The sequence below is a fragment of the Salmo salar genome, chromosome 15 (genome assembly GCF_965601325.2).
Source record: "Salmo salar chromosome 15, fSalSal1, whole genome shotgun sequence".
Classification (NCBI taxonomy): Eukaryota; Metazoa; Chordata; class Actinopteri; order Salmoniformes; family Salmonidae; genus Salmo; species Salmo salar.
The window spans coordinates 84,363,472-84,391,005 of NC_138305.1; the positions used below are offsets into that span (position 1 = coordinate 84,363,472).

Here is a 27,534-nt window from a genome sequence, read left to right on the forward strand (position 1 = left end):
TTTGCAATATGATTCCATTCGCCCTCCCGTGGAATAATCCGGAACTGCAAAGAAATGACCAAAATTGGACAATTTTATTAAACGGAAACGGAAGGTCCGAGAGACTCCGTTCGATGACTTCCTGGAAGATCCGGCCCCTGTGAGCGGCCCGACGCCGTCCGCGGATTTATCGGACGTAGTCGGACGTCTAGTAAGGGAGCGTACATTTGCACAATGGACTTTCTCACTAACCATACGGCTAGCGCACGAGAGTTCCCTTCATGCATGTAATGCCACAGCAGATGAGATGTAAGAACGTTTCCATTAAAATGTTCACACCTTTGACAATACAGTACTTTTAGTTGATTGGATTGATATTTATTAATGCCATTTCCTATCTACTTTGTCTAAGAGTGATGTACTTACAGAACTAATTAACCCCTTAGTGCCGATGGTCTCTCAGGGTGGGGTAGCTGATTTACTTGTGTGTGAGGGATGGAGGGATCTTGATGACTCAGGCTTGTCCTTCAATGCTGCACAATTTTGACTGATGTAAAAAGAGAAGACCATTTCTGTAACTAACTTCATTTGAAAACCTGCACCATATTATCTTGAGTTGCACATTTTTCAATTTCATTAACCATTGTGACTCAGTCTTTGAGTCCTTGATTGTAAAACCCATTGCCAACCTGGTATTAATTTAAAACCTTTTATCCTTTATTCAGATCATATTGAGATTACAAATCTCTTTCCCAAAAGAGACCTGATTATATAATGAAAAAAGATCACAGAAACATGTTCAATCTGTTTTTTCTCAGAGCCTGAAATTAAGTTGTGTCTTGCAACATTGACAGTAAATATTTGAACATATTTTATTTATTGGTGAAAGACCAAACAAGCCACTGGTTTTTCCTCATTTGGTTTTTCTTATTTACAGCAGGTAAAATATTTCAAACACAATACAAATACTTGTTAGGTAATTCATGTCAAACTTTATAGTACATTAAGATTAATAGTGGAAATGGGAGTTTTGGATATTTTATAAAGCATGTTTCACAAATATTATCATAAATGATAATAGAAAAAAAAAGACTACTGCAAACAAAACATACTTTCAAATCTGTACAAGCATTTTCTTGAACATCCATAAATTCCCACAGAGGAAATGAAGGAGTGGAACTTCCAATATATCTTTAAAAAGTCCAGTTTGCCAGATACAGACTAATTTAATTTCTATTTTACAATAAGTAAAAGAGGCAAAAATGAAATAAACTTGTAAATGTGTACAATAGGTCTTGCATTTCAGATGAGGAAGACAAAATCCTTTCACTTCTCTTGACCTTTTCCTTTTTTAACACTGATTCTCACTTGATGTGAAGCATCTTTTCATCTGTTTTTAACCGCTTGCGTTTAGGCTGCACAAACTCATCCTCTGAGTCTTCTGTGAGATCTGCCTCCTCTCCAACTGGGGCCTCAGGCTCCTCTGGTACCTCGGGGAAACTTTCGTCTGGGTATAGCTCCAGCAGCCTCTCCTCAAAGTACAAACTCACGGCTTTCCCTGCCTGCGCCACCTCTGAGTCCGCCTGCCAGGTGGGAACGAGGGGGAGAGTATGAGGAAGGTGAGGTGTGAGGGCACCATTTAACAGGAGGGATGAATGGGTAAGGAATGGGAGGGGAGGAGATGGAGCACACTAGAGAGGGTTAAAGGTCCAACGCAGCTGTTTTTATCTCAATATTAAATAATCTGTGGGTAACAATTAAGTACCTTAGTGTGATTTTTTTCTCCAATTAAAATTGTCAAAAATAAACAATATTAGCTTCTTAGCAAAGAGCAATTTCTCAACCAAGATTTTTCTTGGACTGTCTAGGAGTGGTCTGAGTTTGGAAAACTGAAAACTAGCTGTTATTGGCAGAGGTTTGGAACTCTTTCTTGTTGGTCTAAACAATTGTACCCCCAAAACTCCATCCCATCAAAACAGGCTGAAATTTCTGGCAGTCTTTTCAAACAGCTCTTATACTAAAAAAAGCATTATCATTTTCACAATATTATTTTGACCTCAGTGTGGAAATGCATATAAAACCCACATTTTTAAAATAGTGACAGGGTAGGCAGCCTAACCTTTCCCATCCATGTGTATTAGAAACAGCTTACCTGCACATTACTCTGTTTCTCCTCATCATATACCTGGATTATTCGAGACATCTAAAAAAGGGGTGATAACAGTACAATAAAAGACAAAAGCAGAAGGGGGGGGGAGAATTTCACAGCAGACAGGTTATAGGTAACAACCATGTATACTGTCACTACCCTTGGTCTTTGGGCCTACGTAAAATACACGCCTTATTGAACTGGAGTCCAAATGTGGTGTGTGTCATCGTCATTCCTCCATAAACTTTTGTTTCACTTACTGTCTAACTTATTGAGGATTCAGTTGCAGACCTTGCTTAAATCTTGCCATTACATTTCCCAACGAGTCTAGTGTCTTTACCTATGGTCTGTCTAGTCTTTACCTGGCTGCTTCTGCCTGTTGAATTCTGAACAGCATCCATGGCCTTGCTGTGGGTCCTGGCGTATTCCTGGGAAAGACGTCTTCAAATTTCTCTCCCTGCTAAATTGGTTAGCTTGACTTACTAGCCTTGACACTGACAGTCCCTTCACTGATACCTAATAAGTGTCTCTTTTAAAATCTTAAGTTTGCAAATATGACACATTGCGCTGGACCATTGACTATGTCAACTGCAACCAATAGAAAACCTTTTAACGTTACCTCCACAACTCAGTTCCTCATTGATCCTCTCAATACAAGGTAGTATATTGGTCCCCTCTTTTCCATTTCAAATCACTATTGAAAATCTAAACCACAAAATTCCTTGTAAATCTTTTTTCCCCTGAACACATCACTTGAAAACATGTCCAGAGAGATTAAATTAAGAAAGTAAACATTGACACCATATCAAAAGGTCCAATGCAATGAAGAGACCACACACGGGACAAATTTTGCATTCGAAAAGTCCAAGTATTTGTGTTAGTATCTAGTGAAAATATACACTTTAATAGGAAAATTCCACCCTCAAATGATCTTCTGCAAAACGCAGCATCATATGACGCAAAATACACCATACCGTATTTCTGTATTTTTACAGTTATACATCTTGAAAACGTGATTGCTGACATGCAAAACATTGACTAACTACATCAACAATGGACTAATGAAACAAATACTAAGAGATAGCTTGCACAAGATATTAAAGGAAAACTCCACCCAAAAACAATCAAGTCAAGGACAAACTATCAATCATTGATAAACGGTTAGCTATAATGAATACAGACAAAACGGAATGTATTACCATTTTAAAGGTAATCTCTCTGCAAGAAAGTGGCAAGTTATTTAGAATGACAAAAATGTCTAATATATTGTGACAATAATGACAATAATAGTTCAATGCTTTATTGATTCGCTTGTTTTGTCAACTCATAAGTTTAAAAAAAATCAAGGAGTCTTAACTGCTTACAAAATAACTGACTAGGAAGACATTAAATTAGAGGCCATGAAAATATTTTTGCGTCACAACAAACAGCCCAGTGTGAGTACCCAATAACTGCATCCGGTCATCCAACATTAATCCCTGTGGGTGCCCAAGCTCATGCAAAATGGTGTGATAAGGATATCAACCTTCTGCATAGTGCATTTCCACTGCCCGCATACAGTATTAATGTGCATGTGTTCTCCAGCATCCATTCAACTATCACTCAGCCCCATCTCATCATGCATGGAAGTCATGCCCACTCACCTCGTTGTATTTGGCACAGTTGCTGAAGACCAGGCGCACGTCCGAGACAAACTCTATGGGGCTCTGGTAGTGCTGGACGTGCTTCAACTGTAGCTTCTGTTTCACCAGGGTCAAGTCCATGGGCTTCTTGATGATTTTGTAGTAATTAGGGATCTGGTGAGAGGGGAACACCATGGTTAGAGAGCCATATTGGATCATTCATTTATTATACAGAACATTATGGTTATAGCCACAATGCTGAAGTAAGGTGGTGCTGTGGGCATAGGGAAGGATCCATAAACCAACCAATCAAATGTATTTATAAATACAATGTATATATATATTTTTTTTATTTTTTTTTAAATCAGCAGTTGACACTACGTGCTTTTACAGAGATCTGGCCAAGACCCCAAAGAAAGCAATGGCAGAATCAAGAGCACAGTGCCCAGGAAAATGTCCCAAGAAAGAAGAAACCTAGAGAGGCTGTACTCTAGAGTACATGTGGCCATCCAGGTCAGAGAATACAGGTGGCATTGCCTTTTACAAGCTTGTTATACTTACAGAGGGAGGGACAGGCTCCTGGAACCCCTCGCTGAGCTCATGGCAGAAAACGTTCAGCAGGAGACGCTCACACCTCTGCAGACAGAGAGAGAGACAGACAAAGATATAGAGCAAGAGAGAGGGAGGGGCGGTTATGCAGGAGAACATTACACAACTGCTTAACATTCCTCAGCTAGGACAGAGAGAGAGAGAGACAGAGAGAGAGAGACAGAGACAGAGAGACAGAGAGAGAGAGAGAGACAGACAGAGACAGAGAGACAGACAGAGAGAGAGAGACAGACAGACAGACAGACAGAGAGAGAGAGAAAGACAGAGAGACAGAGAGAGAGAGAAAGACAGAGACAGAGAGAGAGAGAGACAGACAGAGAGAGACAGACAGAGAGACAGAGAGAGAGAGAGAGAGAGAGAGAGAGAGAGACAGAGAGAGAGACAGAGAGAGAGACAGAGAGAGAGACAGAGAGAGAGACAGACAGACAGATGAGGAATGTGTCCCTCTGGCTGAACACAGCAAATTAAGATGAAAGGAGTAGCGCATCAAGCTTACTAAATACACGTTTTCCGTAATTCACATACTCCTTACTAAGAGAAGTGTACTAAATTAATTCATTCTGATTTACTCCTAAAATGTGAGGGCATCTAAAGTCAACTGATATAAGTAGTGGGGAAATGCAGTGGCAGGAGCAACTACTAATGCTATGGGAAAGTCCTTTCAACTGTAAGCAGGGAAAGCCATATTCTAGGTATTACAGGTGGATGGTTCCACTGACCCTCTGGTCCTCAGGACTCAGGCCCTGCTCACTGGTGTCCTTCTCGCCACGAGGCTCGTCATCAGGCTCGTACTCCATCTCCGGGCTGGCCAGACTCCGGCAGAACGTGCACATCCACTCTCCACTGAGGGGGGAAACAGAGAGAAAATGTGACACAACAACCCAGATATATTATAGACATATACATGGGAGAAAGATAGCCGATGTGTGGCAAGCTATCAGCATCCAATGTTAAAGGGCTTATCTGTTGAAATATGAATGAAAATCATTCTTATTCTGACACTTAGTCAAAGCCAGCCTGTGTGTATGCATGTAGTGGTAGATCAGTGGCTCACCTCGGGGAGCACTTCAAGGTGGGGATGTGACAGGTGATGTGGAAGACTTTGGGGCAGCGGTCACAGCAAAGCAGCTCTCCCCCGTTGTTGCACACGGCGCACCAGTCCTCGTTGGGGTCATCATCCTTCCCTCCCGCCCCACCCTGGTTGGTCCCCATTGCAGTGCGTGGAGTTCGCAGGGTAGCAGGCCCGGCTCCCTTGCTGTTGGTCAACGGGGCATCTGAGGCCTTAGTGGATGGGCTGGTGCTAGGGGCATTGCTAGGCCCGTTGGCCCCGCTGCAGGCCTCCTGGTCCTGGGGCTCAGTTTTGACGTGCTCCCCCAACGTCTTGAGGGCGTCCTGGACAGAGGAGGCGGAAGCCACGGAGCCCAGCACGGGGAGAGGGGGAGTCCGGCTGATCTCTGGACTACTCATCTGTGGGACAGATACACACACACACGTTAAAAAAAAGCTGAATGCTTTCAAGAGGGTTAATTACATTGAGAATTCTGGTGTAGCACCAAGAAGTGAGGCCAAAAGTTCCTTAAAAATGTTAATCTCTCACCATTACCAATAACAGGAGAGGATAGACATTTTTGGGAGGGGTATGGTCTTTGTGCCTCTAACTCACTCATCATTATTCATGATTATCTGTAATCATGGTAGCCTCCACATTAAATGTAGACGTGTTCAGAAACATCTATTCTTATGTTCAATAAATGTAACTCCAAAATGACAATACATTATTCACCATTCAGTTCCTATTGGGCAAAGCATAATCTGAAACAACCAAAACAAACTGCAAATGCATCCAACACGTTTGTCATAAGCTTGACATAGTCATGGTGTGCAAGGAATATGGGACCAAATACTAAACTTTTGACTACTTTCATACACAGTGGGCCAGTTTCACAGACAGGGCTTAGATTAAGCCAGGAGTAGGCCTTAATGTGTACTAGTTAAACTAGGACATTCAAGTAGCTTTCGTGAACGTGGCTTAAATTTGGCTTAGTTAGTCGGAGACTATGGAGTTCTGGAGTAAGGTAAGTAAGCCTAAATGAGAACACCTGGGTTAAGCCTGACTAGGTTAAGTATGAGTACATGCTGTTGGTCTAATGGTGCTCATAAAAACCCGGAATGGAATAGAAAACACCATTACTGGTGTTAATCTTGAGGCAAAAACAATTTGTTCCAAAACACTTTAGTGAGTATGAAAAAAACTACTAAAAACAAATTTTGTCAAACCATGCAGTTATTGAAAGTAAAAACCATACTACTGCTACTGAGCAAAAGAAAAAGAGTGGTTGGGCTACAATTTGCAGTGAATTCAATGCAAATGAAAATGTAACCAAAAGAAGAGTACAACAACTTCAGCTGAGATATCTTCATTATTATCAGTATTCCACATTTCTCATATTCATATTTTTGTGGCATTACTTATATTGAATGATATATGCCTTTATAGAACCTTACACTGGCTTTAAAAAGAGAGAATGCAGAGATCAGAAGAGAGCGATACACTACTGGTGGTGGACCACCAAAAAAAGACAAGACTGATGAATTGAGTGACTTGCTGTCTGGAATAATAGAGCACCAGCAACCTCGATGGTATACCAGAGCTTTACCATTTGGACAGTTCAGATAAAAAACTGAGCACAAATGGTACATATACCAAAAGAAAGCAAATTGGTTACTTTCTTTGGTAAATATATTCCACTGTCTGTCAATCTTTATTCTTCTTTCACTCTAAGGACCATATGAGTTTATTTGTGCTTCTAACGGTGTTCTTTTTCCAGAGGAAGGGTATCTGAACAGGTTGGAAGAGCCAATGCACAATGAGTGTGTACCCTCTACATCTGCTATAGCATCCCTGAGTGAAGATGCTACCACCATCTTTCAGCAGAGATCAAAAAAGATGACCATGCATGAAAAGTTAGCTAGAGAATTTCATGAGCATAAAATGAAATACTTGAAGAACATGAAATGAAATTGAGAATTCTACAGGTTGAATTAGATATGAAGTTGGAAGAGAGAGGTATGAGCCAAAAAATATACAGTAATGAGACAATTGTGATTACCAGCCATGGTGAACAATATGATATGTAAAAAATAAATGTTTTGTCATTTGGATATTCATGAGTGTGAGTATTTTAATCACCACAAACTACATTTAAAACTAGCCTTGGTTTAGTCACTCATTTAATTATGCTGCACACTATTTTAATTTTGTAAAGAACAAACATTATCAAAGCAAAAACAAGCCATAATGAATACATTACATATTTAAATGCATATCATCTAGTTGAAGTGCTGCAATGTGAAAGCTTGCAGCATCTTCTTGGCTTGAAACGCAGTGTACTGTGTAAAGACTGGAATCTAGTGATGCACCGATAATTACATTTTTGGCTGATACCGATATCCGATATTTTCCTTGCCAAAAAAACCCTGATACCGATAACCGATATTTACAATTTTAGCGGCCTTTTAAGCATTCTAGTACAGTTAAATAGTTAACACACACACAGCGGTTTAAGGCACATAGGGCGGTGCACAATTGACCCAGCGTCGTCCGGGTTTGGACAGGGTAGGACGTCATTGTAAATAAGAATTTGTTCTTAACTGATTTGCCTAGTTAAATAAAGGTTACACACACACACTGACCAAAAAATTATTTTGTTGGCATTTACGCATGTCCCCATTACCAGTAAAACAAAACCAATTTCTTTCACTTACTTGCTGTGCTGTTTTGTTGTTCAGTCATTTCATTCTCAACCAGGATTTCTATAGAACGCCGTTTGGGTATTTGCGTGTCAAAAAAATATACTATTTAACACTATTTGATGTGTCAAATACGCTTGTTGACCAATCAGGACCTAAATATGACTGCACGTCACATTAAAATTTAAACCGTCCATAATTTTTTTACATAGTTATTACAAAATCACTCGTATTTCATGTCACAACGATTCATCAATACGTATGCTATGACGCTGGTAAAGTTGTCTCGCGCACCTACAGTGCTGGTCCTAAAAAAAAAAAAGCTAGCTAGCTCATGGATGCAACCAATGTTCTTCCCCAAAAACATAGCAAAACGACAATATGTTTCAGGAGCTATAGTTAGCTAGCTAAATAGCTAGGTGTCATCATCTAAAATAACCCTAATTTATAAGACAGTTCTTACTTGATTAATGGTGGTCGGACCCATCAATGTGAAGATAGCCACAATAAGGATTAGCCACAATAAGGATTAGCCACAATAGTGGACTTTGCAGTTAGCATGGCATAATTCTACTATTTGTATTCATTTGCATCACTGTCAATGACATACTTTTATTTATTTTGAAGACAAACCTCAAATTCCCCTATTGTGCCTAATCCATAACCCGGTTCGGTAAAGACATCACTAGCCAGATGAAGCTAGCTGGCTGCTTATAATGTTAGTTTTGGGCAACAGGGTTAAGCAGCTGGCTAGCTATTTATTTTCATGAACTGAAGTTCAATTTCAATAGGCAAACAACAAGTGGATACCTAGCTAATACTTACTCACAAGGATTCCCAAATCATTGCTAAGAATAATGAAAATGACTGCAGTTTCTAAGGGTCATTGTTTTCAGGCTTGTTGTATTGGTTCTAGCTAAAGCTAGCGACCCCAGAAGTTGTGGTCAAACAAATTATGCTTTATTACCAACGCGGTATTGTAAACACATCGTTCGTGGCCGGTGTTTGCTTGTTTGCAGACTTTTTTATACAGTTTTGACAGTGCTACTGTATCTTTTTTGACACGCAAAGACCCAAACGGCATTCCATAGTATGTTTGGCGTGAAGCTAATAGCAGTGACGCTATTACTGTGTAACTCTGGTAGGGCAACATCTGAAAAATAGCACACTTAATAATGTGTACCGGTGCTCAACCAGTCGGCGAAAGCCAACATCACCCACGACAGAGAACGGTTGATTGTCAAGGGCAATGAATTCCATTATCTTGGCTTTAATGGATTTCAACTTTGAATTGTCTCGCTGAAATTGTGTTACTCTTTCAAATGACTGCTTGACTTGTTGACTGCTCGATCCACACAGCAGACATTGTGGGCTAGTTTAGGAATGCTGTGTTGCACGTATAGCGCAAGATTTTACATGCCGTCATTACGTCATGTACCTACGTTATATAGATATGCACGTCAGCTTTGACATTGGTTTTGCACATCGGCGTTAAACCAGACATTGGCCGATACCGATGTTGGCATTTGTAGCAAATATTGTCCGATTCCGATGTGTTCACCGATATATCGTACATCCTTACTGGAATCGATTTTTCCATACTCCAAACATACGCTCAACCATCCCTCTCGTGCGGATATGAGCTCTGTATCTTTGCTGCTCAGCTGTTGTGGGATTTATGGCGTGAATAAGAAGTTACTCTGACCTATCCACTGTCACCAAGTAGTAGTCCACTATGTTGTCCTCTCTGAAACTGAGCACACAATGAAGAGTTGAGAAAAATCCTTGAATCGTGAGTTGCACCCTTCCAACGGGCAACAATGTTTGGAAAATCTAAATTAGGAGTGCCTACACCTTGAACATTGATGGAAAACCAGTTCTTACGGTTCCTGTAGACTCCTCAGCATCAGGGGTTGATGGACACTTCATGGGAACATGACATCCACCTATACAGCCAATTACTCCTGGAAAGTGCCCATATTCATAGAATTGCACTTTATCGTTGGCTTGGCTAGCAGCATCAGCAAACTTGATGTCAAGACTCCTCAGTTCACAAATGGCCCTGCAGACTTTGTGAACTATTTTACAGACAGTTGCTTCACTGGCACCACACAAATCACCAGTTTCACGATGAAAGATTTCAAAAACCTCAAAGTGATCATAACTTGGAGAGAATTGGGTAAAGGCCTTCCTCTTTGAGACAGAGAGGAAAGTCTAGGCTCAAGCAAAGAAGCATCTCCAATGTATTTTCTTTGTACATACGAAAAAGGTCTCGAAAAGCTATTTCAAGTAATTTAATGGATTACTATCCACAAGTACTCATCTGGCTGGCCTCTGGAGTGCATGTTGGTCTTCATTTAGCTATTCGAAATAGTCCATCCTCCCTCACAAACAGTACTAAGCAGAAGTTAAACCTGCCTCTGAAGGATTATTTTAAGCTTCAATTTAGTCCTAGAGTACCTCTAATCCGCCCTCTTGCAATCGGCTTTGTTTAATCCAGAACAAGCTAAATCTATGACTATTTTAAGATAAGTCTGTGCAAGTCACTTTGAGTTAAGACAGCTCAAACAGGCATTTTAGTCTGGGACTAGGCTTAAGCCTTGTCTGTGAAACCAGTCGAGTAAGTGAATTTGTCCAAATACTTGTGACTTCTTCAAATGGGGGGACTAGATACATAAAGTGCTTATATTTCTAAACAGTAAAACAGATATGTAAGAAAATACCCCGGTGACATCCTTTACTGTCACCTCATATGAAACATTTGATCTCAAATCCAAAATGCTGGAGTATAGAGCCACATTTAAACATTTTAGCTTCACTGTCCAAATAAATAGAGGAGAGCATACATAGCCTCAGGTACATAGATACCTGCTAGATTAAGATCAAGGTACTGACAGGCTAGGAGGTGAAAGAGCTGGGCAGTTAGAGATGTGTTACCATGCACGCGCTCCTCCCTCCATCCTTCCCTCGTTCCGTTTTGACGTTGGAGGTGGTGGTTCCTGAGAAGCCACACTCCTTCTCGATTCCGGGCTCCTGCTTGACTTTGACCTGCTGTTCCATTGGGGCGCTCGCTGGCACTGGCCTCCCGGCAGAGCCACAGCTGGGGACACAAATGTACACACACACACACAAACTGTCAAGACCTCCATTACAGTCTTCCATATACTTTTACATGTATACCAGTGAGATGAGGACTCATTGTTTAGGAGTGAGTCTATGGTACAATATCGGCATTGCTACCTTCTGCCCATCCTATGGATGTTCCACAGCTTTATGCAATAGTGTCATTTGAACTTTTTGAGCAGAGTTCTAGTATTAAACCTGTGTGTCATCATTACCTGCCCCTGCTTCCTGTGCTGGAAGTACTGGATGGCCGCACGGGCGTGTGGGAGTTTGATAAGCCTGTGGGTGGGAGATAGACAGAGAGCAAGGAAGAGGCAGTCAAATTAGGGTTGAATATTTTCCTGAAAATCCTTCCTGAAAAAATTGCAACCATACTGGTATTCCTGTTCAAACTGGAAATGCTAATTAAAGCAAATAATACCAGCAGATGAATAAATCAGACATGATTATAACACTGTAAATGGAGAAATATGGATTTGAATCTAACGGTTTCTTGTTGTATTTGCCACAATTTAATCAACTCAAAGTTCTGTCCAAGTCCCCACGCTATTTTGTTGATTTAGGCCTACAATATTATGAGGTTATTAGCCAACAGCCTGGTGAAAATTACATTCATTTTAGCTTACCTTTGACTGAAAGATGTCAGCCAGCTTGTTGGCACTTTTCTCTCCCCTTGCACCTGGCTATCAGGGGAATTTCAGAAGGTTGCGGCTGTTTTTACTTAATGATAACCCGCTTATTGTGGAGACTGTCACAGGGAACATTATCCAATTCCAGCTAAACAAACATAAGCAAATAGGCCTAGTAGTGGAGATTCAGCAGCACCATAGCAGCAGAGATTTGTGAATGTGGAGATTGCCTTCAGGAACTGCGTTGAGACATCGCATGAAGCCTACACATGATAGTCAGCGATGCAATTTATAAAAGTCATGCAAGTTGCCCAAGTGATGTTTTCTATTGGAGACTTTACGTCAAGTAGGCTTAATATGGTAGGCTGCTAGTGTTGTGATGACTAGTCTAATGTATGAATGAAGCCAGAGAGTTGATATGTCCGGTTCATGTAGCTATTCGCACATGCATATTTAGTATTTTTGCTTTAGTGCGGCATAAAAATGTTTATATTATTAGTCCACAGGACCGTTCAATATATTTCTTGGGAAACGGAAAGGGGTATGGTCAGGAAGTCCAGGGACACCGGTATTCAACCCTAGCAGTAATATAGAAGTCATGTGATACAAACGATTATCTTCGTAAAACGTGACAGTGATATGAGCATTTGTTTTTGATAAATGATTTCAAAATCACAGATGGAATTGAAGCTGTGTGTGTTGTAGTCCTCCAGTACCTGAGGAGCCAGGTGAGTGTGTGGAGAGTCCGGGGGAGGGGTTCATGTCCACGGGGGGCCACAAGCCCAGCTGAGGGTATGTACTGGCTGAGATCCAGCGACTCAGGAGGGCGTCCAGACTGCTGGAGCCTGCGTCTTCCAGCTGATGGCGCCAAAGCGTCCAACCACAGGAAAATAACACCGAATTAGTGGTCATTTTCAGCTCACCTTGGGAACATTTCTGATGAAGAACCCCCATGTACAGTGCCTAGTGAAAGCCTATACACCCTTTGCACAGTTGTCACATTTGGCTCGCTTAAAATTAAAATCTAACAATGGATTTAAAAAAATCAGGATTTTCCCCAACTGATCTACACAAACTAGTCCACACTTCAAAATTAAAAATGATACACATTCTTGGAAATCATTTTGAATACGGTTCCACCAACTTTCCACAACTCTTGGGGCAACATCTATACATTGCTCAAAATTGCTCAATCTCAGTCAAGTTAGTTGAGGATCACTGATGGACAGCAATATTCAAGTATTGACTGATTTTCATGCAGATTTAAGTCTGGGCTAAGATTACACCACTCAGAAACACTGAACACCTTGTGGAAAGCCATTATGGTGCATATTTGACCTTATAATTTGGATAATTTGCACCCTGAAAAATACATCTCTATCCCAGTGTAAGGTCTTCAGAAGACTAAGGCATGTTTTCCACAACGTTTTTACCTGGGCTTTGCCCCTTTAACAAAACTCCCCAGTCCCTGCCGGTGACAAGCATGCCCATATTAACATGATGATGCCACCACAATTCATGAAATATATGAAAGGTTCACTCTGATTTTGGATTTGCCCCAAACCTAAAGTTATGCATTTACTTTAAAAAGTAAATTTGTTTGCCATATTCTCTTACAGTATTCCTTAATGGCCTTTTTGTAAACCAGAAGGATGATTTGGAATGGATTTGTTTTAACACATGCCACATACAGGCCAGTGATGTGGAATGAATGCAATGTTGATCCATCCACAGATTTCCCTCAGCTCAGACAATGAAGTCTGTGGCTGTTTTAAACCCCTAGAGTCGATGTACACCGCTACGTGGGAATCTAATTAGCTTAAGCTAGAGATATGTTTTCTTGCATGAGCTGCAACTCAATCCACTGCATACGCCGATGTCGCCTATCCGCATCTGCGGTGAAAGGTGGCAGAGCTAGATCGGTGTTTGTCAGACCATGACACATTCTGAAAACCGTCTGTAGCATCCAAATGGTTTGACCTCTCTATGGAAAGATAAGACTCTCACGAACACTGTGTTACTCTCAGTAACCAGGTGACATGATACACCATCAATAGCTTAATTACTATACTCAAAAGGGTATTCAGTGTATTGGAATGATTTCATAACCTTCCCTTGATCTGTACCCTGAAATGATTTAGATGTGCAACAGAGAGGAGTGTGTAGATTTACGCAATCAAGTTATACCCCCTCCCCCCCAAAAAACTGTTATTTTACTTTGGCTGTGTAGATCATTGGGGGGGAAATCCCAATTCAAAAAAGGTTTTGATTTTCATTTACGACAGTAAAATGTGACAACAGTGCAAAGGGTGTGTAGACTTTCACTAGGCACCACATTAGAGTTCACCGGAGTTGAGCCAGGTTCCAATTACGCTCCCTACCCCCTTTCCCTAGCTCCTTCAATGAGCAACAATAGGAAATGACCAGATAGGTATAAAGCAATATGGCAGAAGTTACATTGAATATTAATCATACAGTGCATTTAGAAAGTATTCAGACCCTTTTCCACATTGTTACCTTACAGCCTTATTCTAAAATGGTTTTCAATCTACACACAATACCCATAATGACAAAGCGAAAACAGATTAAAAAAAAACATAAATACCTTATTTACATAAGTATTCAGCCCCTTTGCTATGAGACTCAAAATTGAGCTCATGTGCATCCTGTTTCCATTGATCACCCTTGAGATGTTTCTACAACTTGATTGGAGTCCAACTGTGGTAATTTCAATTGATTGGACATTATTTGGAAAGGCACACCTGTCTATATAAGGTTCCACAGTTGATAGTGCATGTCAGAGCAAAAACCAAGCCATGAGGTTGAAGGAATTGTGTGTAGAGCTCTGAGACAGGATTGAGTCGAGGCACAGGTCTGGGGAAGGGTATCAAAAAATGTCTGCGGCATTGAAGGTCCCCAAGAACACAGCGACCTCCATCATTCTTAAATGGAAGAAGTTTGGAACCACCAAGACTCTTCCTAGAGCTGGCCGCCCTGCCAAACTGAGCAATCCGGGGAGAAGGGCCTTGGTCAGGGAGGTAACCAAGATCCCGATGGTCACTCTGACAGAGCTCCAGAGTTCTTGGATGGGAGAACCTTCCAGAAGGACAACAATCTCTGCAGCACTCCACCAATCAGCCATTTATGGTCGAATGGCCAGACAGATGCCACTCCTCAGTAAAAGGCATGACAGCCCGCTTGGGAGTTGGCCAAAAGGCACCTAAAGAACTCTCAGACCATGAGAAACAAGACTCTCTGGTCTGATTAAACCAAAATTGAACTCGTCGGCCTGGATGCCAAGAGTCACATCTGGAGGAAATCTGGCACCATCCCTACGGTGAAGCTTGGTGGTGGCAGCATCATACCGTGGGGATGTTTTTCAGAGGCAGGGACTGGGAGACTAGTCAGGATCGAGGGTAAGATGAACGGAGCAAAGTACAGAGAGGTCCTTGATGATAACCTGCACCAGAGCACTCAGGACCTCAGACTGGGGCGAAGGTTCACTTTCCAACAGGACAACAACCTTAAGCACACAGCCAAGACAATGCAGGAGTGGCTTCGGGACAAATCTCTGAAGGTCTTTGAATGGCCTAGCCAGAGTCCTGACTTGAACATCTTTGGAGAGACCTGAAAATAGTTGTGCAGCAATGCTCCTTCATTCAACTTGACAGAGCTTGAGAGGATCTGCAGAGAAGAATGTGGAAAAACTCCCCAAATACAGGTGTGCCAAGCTTGTAGTGTCATACCCAAGAAGACGAGGCTGTAATTGCTGCCAAAGGTGCTTCAACAAAGTACTGAGTACAGGGCCTGAATACTTATGTAAATGTAATATTTCAAATGTATTTTGATAAATGTACAAACATCTATAAAAACCTGTTTCTGCTTTGGTGTTATGGGTTATTATGTGTGGATTGATTACGGAAAATGCACTGTATTACTCATACCTATCCAATCCCCTCAGATCTACAAAAAGCAAAAAGGTGGGCGCCAGTAGAAAATGAGTGGGATGAGAATGGAAGCAGGTATGGTTAGATATGGAGGTACGTGACATGTGCCTGCTCCCTGAGCACTGTGTACCTGAATGGGAGGGATGTCTGGTAGGCAGGGCAGGTTCTCTGGGTTGGTGACAGAGGGTATGAGCTCAATGGCGCCCACTATGGGGCTGGCGGGGCCACGGTGGGCATGGGCGCTAGCCATGCTGGCACTGGTGGGACTGGTGGGGTTGGCGGCGCTCACGTTGTGGAGAGAGGCCACTGGGAAGGGTCCAGCATGACCTGGGTTAGAATGCTACAGGGAGAGCGAGATGGAGGGAGGTCAAAAACTACAGATTTACAACAGCATTAACTATTTATTATTGTTAAATTCTACCAGGTCTACGACGTGCTGAAAGGTCATTTTTGGAAGCATAATCACTAATCATGCCCATGCAACACGAAACACAACTACTATTTAAGTACAAGTAGAAAAAGTGCCAAACCCCTGTTAGATGTAACAAACGAAACCTGTGGTGGCTCATCTCAGAATCTATAGTCAGCTAAACACAAAAAGGTACCCATACATACACACTCAGTGAAAATTCTACTACAAAATGGCGACAGTATCGCCAATCAGTCATACCGGTTTCTGCATAAAACATATTGTTTACTGTATATGTGACTGTTCTTATTATTATAAGGATGTTGTCTTTCTGATCAATTTCCCTTTTGGGGAGTAATAAAGTATCTATACCGCAACTCAATTCATTACAACTTTTTTTATCCCCTCAGGGACATAACGTGAGTGGTGTAGTCTGACCTGTCTCTGCAGCTGGGGTTGCATCATGGGGGGGTACTGCTGGCCGTTGGGCATGCGTGGCTGGGCGCTGGGGCTGGGCATGCGGCCCTGTCCCGGGGCCAGGCGCAGGTGGTGGGGGGGGTACATGAGGGGACCGCCGTTCATGGGGCCCCTCTGCTGGGCCTGCATGCTGATGAGGCGCGGGGGCTGGGGAGTGACAGTTATACTTTTACATAAAAATTACATTACAATTAACTAAATCCTTAGAGCAACAGATAATACTCAGTACTAGTATATTTCTACTACGTTATGACTGTATAAATATTTTCTGTAAATAAAAAATTCTAACCTGGCTTGACAAATGTACTCTATCGATCAGTGATGTAATGGTAACAAAATAAATACTGATCACAATTTGCGGTGAGTAAATGAATACTCCCTATATTCACAATAGGTGGGTAAACAGTGTTTACATACGTTTACCCTTCACTACACCACTGCTATCGATGGGAACAACGGTACCCCAACAGTCTACCTGTTGCTGTACCATCGAAGGTCCACCCTGCCTGGGGTGCTGCTGGGACATTTGGGAAGCAATACGCATCTGCTCCTGGATCCTCTGTTGGTGCTGCTGTTGTTGCTGGTGTGGTTGTTGGTGCTGCTGCTGCTGCTGCTGTTGTTTCTGCTGGGCGAAGGCTTGCTGCTGCATGTGCTGCAGCCGGAGCTGAGCCAGGTTGATCTGCCCTGGGTGTTTTCCGTGGCCTGGGTGGCCGTGGCCCGGGGAGATGGGCCCCACCATAATGTTGGGAGGGTGCTGAGCCTGGGGCATCTTCTCAATCACCAGGTTCCCTACAGTGGGAGGGGGAGAGAGGGGAGGCTAAGAGTAAGTGACTGAGTGTATGGTGATTCCTCTAGACCAGGGCTGTCAAACTTATTTTGCCCTGGGGCCGTATTAGGTCCGGAGGGCCACACGAAAAAAGTGTTATATTTTCTCACAATCAGAATTTGAGGGGAAAAAAGTATTCTATCCATATTTTTTTTTTTTAATGCTCCCTGACTGTCTAGCTTTCATTTGGGTGATTATTAGGGAGCTGGACACAGTCAGGAAACTATGAATGTACATCCATTATCATTACTACACAGATTCCATTTGGTTTTAGTAATTTTCAAGTAGATCGAGTTCGGCACCCCCCACATCTCCCTTTCTATGAAATGTTTTACACTGTACCATCACTGACCAGAAACAGATGTCCTTGCATACTTCCTTGCACGTAGAGTAGTAAACCCCCAAAACCCCATCACAGTCAAAGGGGGGTCCTCTCACCTAGGTTGACCACATTCTTAGCCCAAAATGTGGGGTCACAGAAGAAGCGAACAGAACCATTAGCCTGAGGCACTGGTTCCAGTCCAGCCTTCAGAACCTTGCGCAGCTGGTAGATGATCTGAAGAATGAAGATATTGGGATGTAATTTGTTTGCAGGTACTATATAGACGATATACTATATACAGAGGATCGATTTCGGATAGGACAACCGTCATGGCTTCCGCATATTATAGTGCACATTTTAGCCTTTCGTCATGGAGAATATGTCATGGCGTGAGATTTTCCCTGAGTGTGTGTGTTTATCTGTACTCCGTACCAGCCTCTTGCTGTAAAGCAGGGCGGTGCTGCTGCCGCTGTTAATGGCAGAGTGGGTGAAGTTGAGCACGTGGAGGATCTGCCTGGCCAGGTTGGCGATGTCTGTCTGCTGGGAAAACAGCTTCATGCTCCTCTCCTTAGTCACACTCTGGAGGACCAAGGGACAAACGGTAGGAAGAAACGTTACATTTTAGTCATTTAGCAGACGCTTTTATCCAGAGCGACTTACAGGAACAATTAGGTTTAAGTGCCTTAGACAAGGGCACCAACATATTTTTCACAGTCTGTTCAGGGATTCGAACCAGCGACTTTCTGGTTACTGGCCTAAAACTCAAAACTGCTAGGCTACTTGCAGCCCGCTAGGATACTTGCCATTACCAACAGGCATCCGCCTATGTGATTACTACGTAATTAGGGTAAACCATAACCCCTTTGTTATTCAATTAAAACAGTATCCAAATAACATCACAGAATAAACTTCCCATCATCTGGCAATGCAGGAGCGAGATTAAGTTCATAGTGATTCATTAGTATTCATGTTTCTCATAATATAGGCCTAGATACAGTTCATTGGTATATAGTAATGAAAACACTGATGGTGCATTTCCCGAACCCTAGCCCTGGATTAAAAATCTCCATTGAAAGTGTGTTTGAGTCCAGGACTAGGCATAATCTGGCTCTAGGAAAATGGGCCTGAGAGCATAAATAGTTATACACAGAATGTCATTTTCTCAATTCTAAGGGTTCTGAAGATAAGTTTAAATGCATTCCTTGCATAGGTTCCATTATCGCCTTACCTCAAGCTGCTGCAGTAAACACTTGCCCTTCTTGTTGATTTCGTTGATAAGAGTAAACACGGCTATCTTGATCTCATGCTCCACCTTCCTATGGGTCTCAGTAACTTCCTTTAGCCTGGATGGAAACAGACACAGACACTCAAACTAGAAACACACTAATAAACAATAAAATAGCACTTTTAGTCAATTCTGTGCAACTATCAGCATGCGTTTACTGTGAACACTGTAGCTGTACCCGCTTTAAGTTACAGTTTTAACAGCGGCCAATTAGGCTACTGTGGCTATTTTATCATAATGTAGGCCTACCAGAGTTGCCTACCATCAAAAACAATGGAGAAAAATGCATCATATAACATTTGAACATGGAAATAGCTGTTCTATCATTCAGCCTACAGTAGCAGCCAATGTGTGGTGTTCAATGTAGGCCTACATTCCATGACACTTTTGAAAAAAACATGCAGGACTTGACATGAACCTGTTTATCCACTTGTCCTTCAGACAAGGTGACAGAAAATCTTGTTTGGTTTGACGCAAGAAACCACTATACAAAATAAAATGCATTATTATTCCCATACCATTATTGCAGAGAATCAGACAAATTTGACTACCCTCTGCCTATTGGCTACTACCTGCCTCAAAATACAACACTGCCCCTTTAAGAAAAAAAAATAATAAGAAAAATGACTCACTTTTCAAAGCACACGTTTCGTGCTCTTGTAGGAAGCAGAAACTCCCCTATTGCTGACCACAAATTATCGATCTGGGCTAATAACTCACTAACTAGCAAAGGATATGAACAAAATGTGCACACGTGGCTACATGCAGCTCTCGCTTTGATCTCAAAAGAAGCGCATCTACTCATGACCGCTCATGCTGTAAACACAGTTCAGTTCAAAGTAAATGGCACATATCCATATATGGTAATAGTCTATTTGCATATAGGCCTACTGCAGCTCTAATTGGTTATTCCACACTGGTCTGTGTAGAGTATGGGCTGAGCTGTGCATGTTACTGCAATAGAATCCTACTCAGATGCATTCTGCCTACAACAAAATCTCTTTCATAGTTAGTTTAGGTATGTTGCATTGAAAGTGGATAGTATTGCGTTGATTCGATCACAATTGCCACAGTAAAGGGAAACTAACAGGGAAAACTCTAGAAAGTTAAGTGAAGTTCAATCTCATGCTTTTCTCCGTGGGCTGGCTGTCCCGAGGGAGCTGCGCGGCAGTCTCGGAGCTACTGCGCACCCGCGCACAGCTTAAAGGGAACATTGGGAGGGGAAATTTTCCTCAAATCATTAACAAACCTGTATGAAATCGCTCTAGGGTGAAGCAGCCCCTAGCATTTTCCCCACTGTGGTTAAGATTAGGATTGGGGGACAGGAAGCTGGTTCTAGATTTATACCTAGGGGAAAGTTCACCCTGCAGCTATGAAGTAGCATAGCAAGATACTTTCACAGAAGAGATGGGAATGATGCTGTACCTGCTTGTCACGTGAGCGTGAGAGTAGTGGACATAGGTCTTTTTCTCCTGCAGTTTGGCCATGTGTGTCTCAATGAAGCCTTTCTGGTTCTGGAAGGCCTCCTCCAGAAATTGGTACCTGAGAGAGGAGAAACTTTGTTCAGCAAAGAACACTTGTGCTTAGATCACTGGACTAGATGCTGCTTTTCTCATTGTGCCCAATAGAGATATGAGAATGTAACACAAAACCAGATGCATTACCATCCACCACCGACTAGAATCCACTAAAGATTTAGATTTCCTAATCTAAAGATCAATCCTGTGTTGTCTATGCAATGCATGTCCTACCTGTGCTCCTTGTGCTCCAGCAGTTGGCAGTCCCGACAGGTGAGTGTGTCACAGGTTTCACAAAAGAGTTTCAGGGGCTCCTGTTTGTGAATGGGACAGAACACAGGTCTCTGACCCGACGCACCTACAGACTCTACAGAGACAGAGAGAAACAAACGAAAGAAAGTATGAAAGAATATGAAATTTGGTGATTGGGTAGAAAAAAAGTGAAAGTATGAGAGAGAAAGAATAGAAGGGAGAGATACATAAATTAATACTTCAGAAAAGTCTGATAGAATCACAATATATAGTACTACTTCAGGAAAGTCTGATAGAATCACAATATATAGTACTACTTCAGGAAAGTCTGATAGAATCACAATATATAGTACTGAGAACCAGCAGGGCCAATCTACTATTGGAACACGCCGACTGATTCTGCAGCATGGTTGCCATGGAAACGGCAAATCAGCTATGAAGTTTGGTGAAACTACACCGTGCTATGAGACACCATATGCCTACACCAGAGCCTTCTACTTGCAAATAGAAAGAGCTGGCCTACACATCCAACTATGTCAAATTGTCACTTGATATTCCAGGGTACACATTACATATTGTGTTTAGGTTTGTAGGACAGTTTACCCTCAGAGACGTCCTCTTTCTTGCGGATCTTGTGGTCCTTGGTGATTTTGACCCTCTGGTGAGCCTCGATGCAGGTCTTGCACAACCACTCTCCACATTCTGCACAGAACCCTATGGTATCTGCGTTGTCCTCACAACTGGTGCACATCTGAACGAGACAAAACACATGACCCCACTTACACACATACTTAGGCTAGGCTACATCCAGCTGATAAAAATGGGAGCTTGTATTAATCAACCATCCACTTGAATGTAACTGGATTGTGTTAGAGTTCAATTGTGGTATACCTGTGCAGATTTTTCATCTGAAGTGTTGGAGGCCTCGGTAGTGTCCTTGACAAAGTAGTTGTCAATGATGTCGCTCTGTTTGCAGTCTTGACAACAAACTATGCACCGCATCACATTCACTAGAGTAGACAGAGGAAAGATACAAGAGAGAAGCACTGGTTAGGCCTATAGAAATTTACAAAGAAAACATTTGAAATCAGCAACCCAGAAAAAAACTGCATTTTCTCACTCATTGTTTTCATACAGATACTACAGAGGTCAGAGGCTATTCAAAAAGCTTATATAGAAAGAGACAGATGCAAATCATCAAACGCATTAGGCATCACAAGCTGGTTCAACTACTTAACATTTTTTAATTATCATTTGTCCCTCCACATTTTTATTTGACCTTTATTTAACTAGGCAAGTCAGTTAAGAACAAATTCTTATTTTCAATGACGGCCTAGGAACAGTGGGTTAACTGTCTTGTTCGGGGCAGAACGACAGATTTTTACCTTGTCAGCTCGGGGATTCGATCTTGCAACCTTAAGGTTACAAGTCCAACGCTCTAACCACTAGGGTACCTGCCGCCCCTGAGAACACATGTTCTCAGCTTGTCACAAACACAAACATTTTTGATGAAGATGAGTTTGATTGTATCTAAAAATCTAAAAACTGTATGGAAAGACTGGTTTCTGGGTAGCCTTCCTCGAGAAATGTCAGCCATGTCAGTTTTTTGCCATTTACAATTGGTTGGTACTTAAACTTAGTAATAATAAAGATGTTACAATTGAATTGGTAAGTATCATATGAATAGCAAAATATGAAATACATTATATGGCCTAAGTAGGTGGGTGCTACACATTGGTAGTTTCCCATTGAGGGTTGGGAAAAGAGATAAATCCATTAAATTATTATTATTTATTGAAATCCACCACCATATTTCCTATTATTTTCAAGATTTCTGAATAATGAGGTTGCTATGCTCATGCAGGAAATGTAAATCAGTGATCTATATCATAAGTGTGCAATGATATGCATGATGAAAATACATAACCCTAAATGTTGAATACATCATCCTTAACTACCCCACACTTAACTCCCCTCAACTCCCTTAAACCCATCAATTAAATCCCCCTGTACATCACTGGATGCAGCACAAACCGGTTTGAGCCAGTCTTTACCGGCTCGGGCTGCACACAGCCGGTTTGTGTAAGCCCCAGCTGCAGGGGGCTCTGAGTGATTGGCTGTGAGTGCAGCTGGAGGGTTTGTGAGACCACACCAACAAGGCTGATCTGATCTGCCACTGCAGCTGTGACACCTTCAACTGAGGCAAGTCAGGGTGCATGCACACAAACAGTATCCAAATGCATAATCTATTTCATGGTCGGGTACTGTTACATTATACCATTTATATGACCTAAATAACAGGTGAAGCAGAATTTCATGCATGAATGTCTGAAATTGTAACATAGCCATCAGACCTTTTTAGTAGCCTACATGTGTATGACACTGACAATTTTGTACCATTAGTCCACATGTTTGTTTATTCAATGGTTAGGCCCTCCAGAAACAGTTAGGCCTACTGATCTACATGAAATTTAAACTACAAATTATCAAACCTTTATTTAACTAGGCAAGTCAGTTAAGAACAAATTCTTATTTACATTGACAGCCTACCCCGGGCCAAACCCTCCCCTAACCCGGACGACGCTGGGCCAATTGTGCGCCGCCCTATGAGACTCCTGATCAAGGCCGGTTGTGATAAAGCCTGGGATCAAACCAGGGTCTGTAGTGACGCCTCTAGCACTGAGATGCAGTGCCTTAGACCGCTGCGCCACCTCGGGAGCCTTACTATTAATGCCACATTTACATAAGCAAATAACCCCAAATATAATGTGATGTTGTACGATTGGCCTAACACTTCAATTTGTAAATAAACAACGTATAGCTTCAAAACATGTTTAAAACCATGATATTGATTTCATGAACTGTAATTCCTTGCATCCATAGTTCAATCATTGAATTTGAGTTTCCCCCCAACCCAATCCCTCAGCTGTAGGTAGGCTATACCAAACCAAGTGGCGATTTTGTTCTTTTTTGTAGACTTGGCACACAAGGAAATTTGAGATGGCATTGTAAACAGTTAGGCCCAAGTCTACTGCTCTTATTTAGGCTTCTGTATTTATGTTTTACATTGAAATCATCCGATCTTAGCCATGTTGATAAGACAAAGTGGGTCATAATAATTTCAAAATAAAAAAAGAACAGCCCTTGGGTAGTTCAGACCACAGTGGCCATAATGCCATCGGCATTGAATAGGCAAGGCATAGTCTGGTCCCATATCGGTTTTTGTGTGTAGCCAACCACTATGGTAATTGTCAATTCCAAAAGTTTGCTATGTCAACGACCATAGGGGTTGGCTGCAATACTCACAAACAGATCTAGGAGGACCAGACTAGGCTAGGTGTAGGCAGAAGTGTCATAATGGCATCTTCCAGAATGCAATGGGGGCTGACAAGCAAAAAGGATAGTGTTCCTGGGCCATTATCAAGTGTAGCGTAATGGTTGGAGTCAGACATGTTCATCCCATGGCCATACCACATGACCACCAATAAAAAGATGAATAACTAGAAGGTCACAACTAAAATGGGAAACATTTTACCTTGATTTAATGCCAGAAATAATGCTGGAATTATGTGTTCTTGGTTGCCCATGATCATAACCTAGGCCTTAATAACTGGTCTGTAAATGAGTTCTGAATGTCAATAGTTAGCCTAGGGTTAATGTATCAAGAACAGGTGTACTAAAATTGACAATTGATAGAGTAAAAGTAAATAGTAATCCAACTTTTTGCCAAGGCCTAATCATTATAGCAAGCTGGAAAAGGTTGGTTGGTTGATTTCTTTGGACATAACTGGCTATATGAATCAATCTGATTTGGAAAAAATCTGCTAAATGAATTGAATTAGTATAGCTGGAAAACATTATTTCTTCCCAGCAAACAACCATGAGTACCATTTTTCATCAGTCATTTGATTTGTCAATGGCGTTATAGGCCTATATCTTTGAGGTCCAATCGCACGTGGATGTCCTCTAACATTATTTGGCCTAGTCCACAAGGATCAATGCACCAATATCAACTACACAGACCCGTAGCCGGCTAGGATATTTGGTTGCCATAGTGGTGGACTCAAAGAGCCCCCCAGGCTTGAACATCTGAGAAAACAAGCTCTTTTCCATGTCCACCAATTTTCCATAATGTTTACTCCTGGAAACCTTGCTAACAAAAGCAAAACAAAATGTGTGTTCTGTCTGAAGACATGCACACACCTATGACAATCATGTCACCCGGTCCCAAAGCCACACCATAACCGAATTTTGGGGTCTTACCAAATATGAATATGGCTTGTCTTTATGTGGGCATAGTAGTTCTGGTGTAATTGTCATGCAAGTATAATGCTCGGTGGATGGACAAATTTCCCACCTTGAGGAAGGATGGAGAAACTGAATTTTGGGTCTGAGGCCAAGGCTCTTTACAGATAAGACAAACTGAAAATAAGTATACTGTGTTGCACATGTGACATTCAATATGAATACTCTTCTGGCATTGACCTATCAGGCCCAGGGGCTGTTGATTATTCAGTATGCTATGTTGCATTACCATAAGGAGCTATGTTAGGCCCAAAGTGAATCATTATTGTAATGAGTCACAGTGTGAGTAATATATATCTATCGCCATATGACGTCTGGTAATTAGTGAAAAACAATATTATCATGAAACTTTCCATCAAGTCGATTTATTTGCATATCATTATGCTTGCTGACCATTTGGCTGCTGCCTGGTACTCAATGCTTCTACACATCTATACCCACTTCAATCAAACAGGCTACACTCACCTTAGCCCAATATTGGACTAAATGAGCCTAACGTTACTCCTTAGTCCAAAGACATTGCATGTTCTGTTTAAAGGAAGAATTTCCTCTGGAAGCCAAAACAGACAAATACTCAATCTTAACGTGCATCGACTCTAACTAAATTGCGGTACGATTCTAGGAACATAACATTTTCTATTTTCATATAAAAATATTTTCACAAATGCAAAATACACACTTACTGTACACGGTTTTAACAGTTGCAGCCGACAGTATTTTTCAGTGACAACACGTTTGTGGCATCCGTCTTCCGTTTACACACAGGTGTTCGGAGACGCTAGCTAATTAGCACAGGTAGTCAGTCCACTCTGTCTTCCGTAAACAAGCGCTGTAACATGGAAATATGGCCGTGTGGGAACCCTAACCTTATAAAAAGGTGTGTATAAATGTAACTTTTTATTATTAATCGACGATATGGAAGATGAAGTCCTTATGCTTTCAAACCCGTACTGCAAGTGATGTGTGTTAATGTTCAGACCGATCGTGGCGGCTCTTAACACCCCCCCTACAGAAGACGCCTTCGTCCAATGACTAACTGTTAACGTGATGGAACTGAGAGTCATGATGAAGGGCTACACTCACCTATGTGGGTGTCTGGCTGTCCGTTCGGCCCGGGCACCTGTACGGTAACTTGTCGCTCTGGCTGGGGGATACATTTCAAGCAAAATGAGTGTAGACACGGTAAGAGTTTGGGTTCACAATCACGGGTCTGGAGACTTTGTTTACACACAGCGCACGTATCCATAAGGTTTATTGGGGTGACGGGGTTGGCTGGTGGAACCGTCGGCGGTGGGGACATTTCGGTTGTGAATGTTGGTGAGGTTCCAGCAATGTCCCCAGCACCCGAGGACTCGGTTGTACCCCCATTGGTGTTCCCAACTGGGCTGCTGCTTGTGCTGCCTGCCCCCCCTGCGCCCGCGCTGTTGCTGCTAGCGTCCCCTCCTCCACTGACGTTAGCGGGTGTAGGCATCTGAGAAACATTCTCTTGGGATTGTAAATCATCTCCTTCTTTCGAATCGGGCTCTATGACAATCACCGAATTCACATCTTTCAATTCGGGGTCCCCGCTATCCTCTCCCCGTGGTTCTGAATTTAATTTGGAAGCGTTCTCCATATCCTCTTCGCCTTTGTTGTCCGCCATCTTCCTTCCTCTTTGAACCGGAGAGGCTACAGACACACGCCTGGTGCCCAAATTGATGACGCAGCCGAGAGTCGAGTGTGGAGAGGAATGGATTCGGTTCAGTCAGTCGTGCTGATAAGCCCTTACCAGCTAGTTTATGCTGGCAACAACAGAAGCACGGCGCAAGTTACAACTTGTTAAAGGAAGTGATGTTTATTTCGATGGGAGAGGGAGAAATAACTTGTAGTATTGGTCACCATCTTCAATTTGTTCCACCCCACTCGATTTTATTTCTAGTAGGATAGCAGCGATAAATAACTTGTAATATTGGTATTAACCACCTGGATGTCACCCTGATACATTATACACTGCTCAATCGGGAGAGTTTACGCTGCAACACAACACGGGACACCGTGTCCTTTGCTCCTACTTAACGCAGGAGAGGAGTATTTAAAAAATATATATATTTTACATTTTTTTATATTTAACCTTTATTTAACTAGGCAAGTCAGTTAAGAACACATTCTCATTTACAATGACGGCCCAAACCGGACGACGCTGGGCCAATTGCGGGGGACTCCCAATCAAGGCCGGTTGTGATACAGGCTGGATTCGAACCAGAGTGTCTGTAGTGACGCCTCAAGCACAGATGCTGCGCCACTCGGGAGCCCACTAGCTCGATAGTGAGTAGATAATATCAGGCCAGGATGAC

At 42.1% G+C, this 27,534-nt stretch overlaps 1 protein-coding gene across 7 annotated transcripts; it reads right to left on the bottom strand.

Annotated features, from left to right (window-relative positions):
• Window positions 1–826: 826 nt before the first annotated feature.
• LOC106572028 (E3 ubiquitin-protein ligase TRIM33) lies at window positions 827–27,203 on the bottom strand. Of its 7 annotated transcripts, XM_082962108.1 has the most exons (22): window positions 26,285–27,203; window positions 21,788–21,906; window positions 21,500–21,647; window positions 20,879–21,011; window positions 20,553–20,669; window positions 19,071–19,185; window positions 18,275–18,421; window positions 17,959–18,076; window positions 17,170–17,486; window positions 16,656–16,841; window positions 16,339–16,395; window positions 15,939–16,148; window positions 12,578–12,719; window positions 11,448–11,511; window positions 11,047–11,209; window positions 5,414–5,826; window positions 5,079–5,202; window positions 4,312–4,386; window positions 3,772–3,924; window positions 2,491–2,588; window positions 2,132–2,182; window positions 827–1,562 (listed from the first exon to the last, which is right to left on the bottom strand). In XM_082962108.1, exons 1-21 carry the CDS (start codon window positions 26,841–26,843, stop codon window positions 2,170–2,172), a joined length of 3,471 nt encoding a protein of 1,156 aa, XP_082818234.1. In that variant the 5' UTR covers window positions 26,844–27,203; the 3' UTR covers window positions 827–1,562; window positions 2,132–2,169. The 7 variants fall into 7 exon arrangements, with proteins under 7 accessions (XP_082818234.1, XP_082818232.1, XP_082818230.1 ...); XM_082962106.1 differs by lacking the exon at window positions 2,491–2,588 and having other exon boundaries at window positions 17,182–17,486; window positions 26,285–27,202; XM_082962104.1 differs by lacking the exon at window positions 2,491–2,588 and having other exon boundaries at window positions 26,285–27,197.
• Window positions 27,204–27,534: the final 331 nt, after the last annotated feature.

Coding starts and splice junctions, on each gene's coding strand:
- LOC106572028 (XM_082962104.1), bottom strand. CDS start 26,843: ATGGCGGACAACAAAGGCGAAGAGGATATGGAGAACGCTTCCAAATTA. Junction 21,907..26,284: donor ACAGCCAGACACCCACATAG/GTGAGTGTAGCC, acceptor TGTCTACTCTAG/TGAATGTGATGCGGTGCATA. Junction 20,670..20,878: donor CTGGAGCACAAGGAGCACAG/GTAGGACATGCA, acceptor CTCCTCTCTCAG/GTACCAATTTCTGGAGGAGG.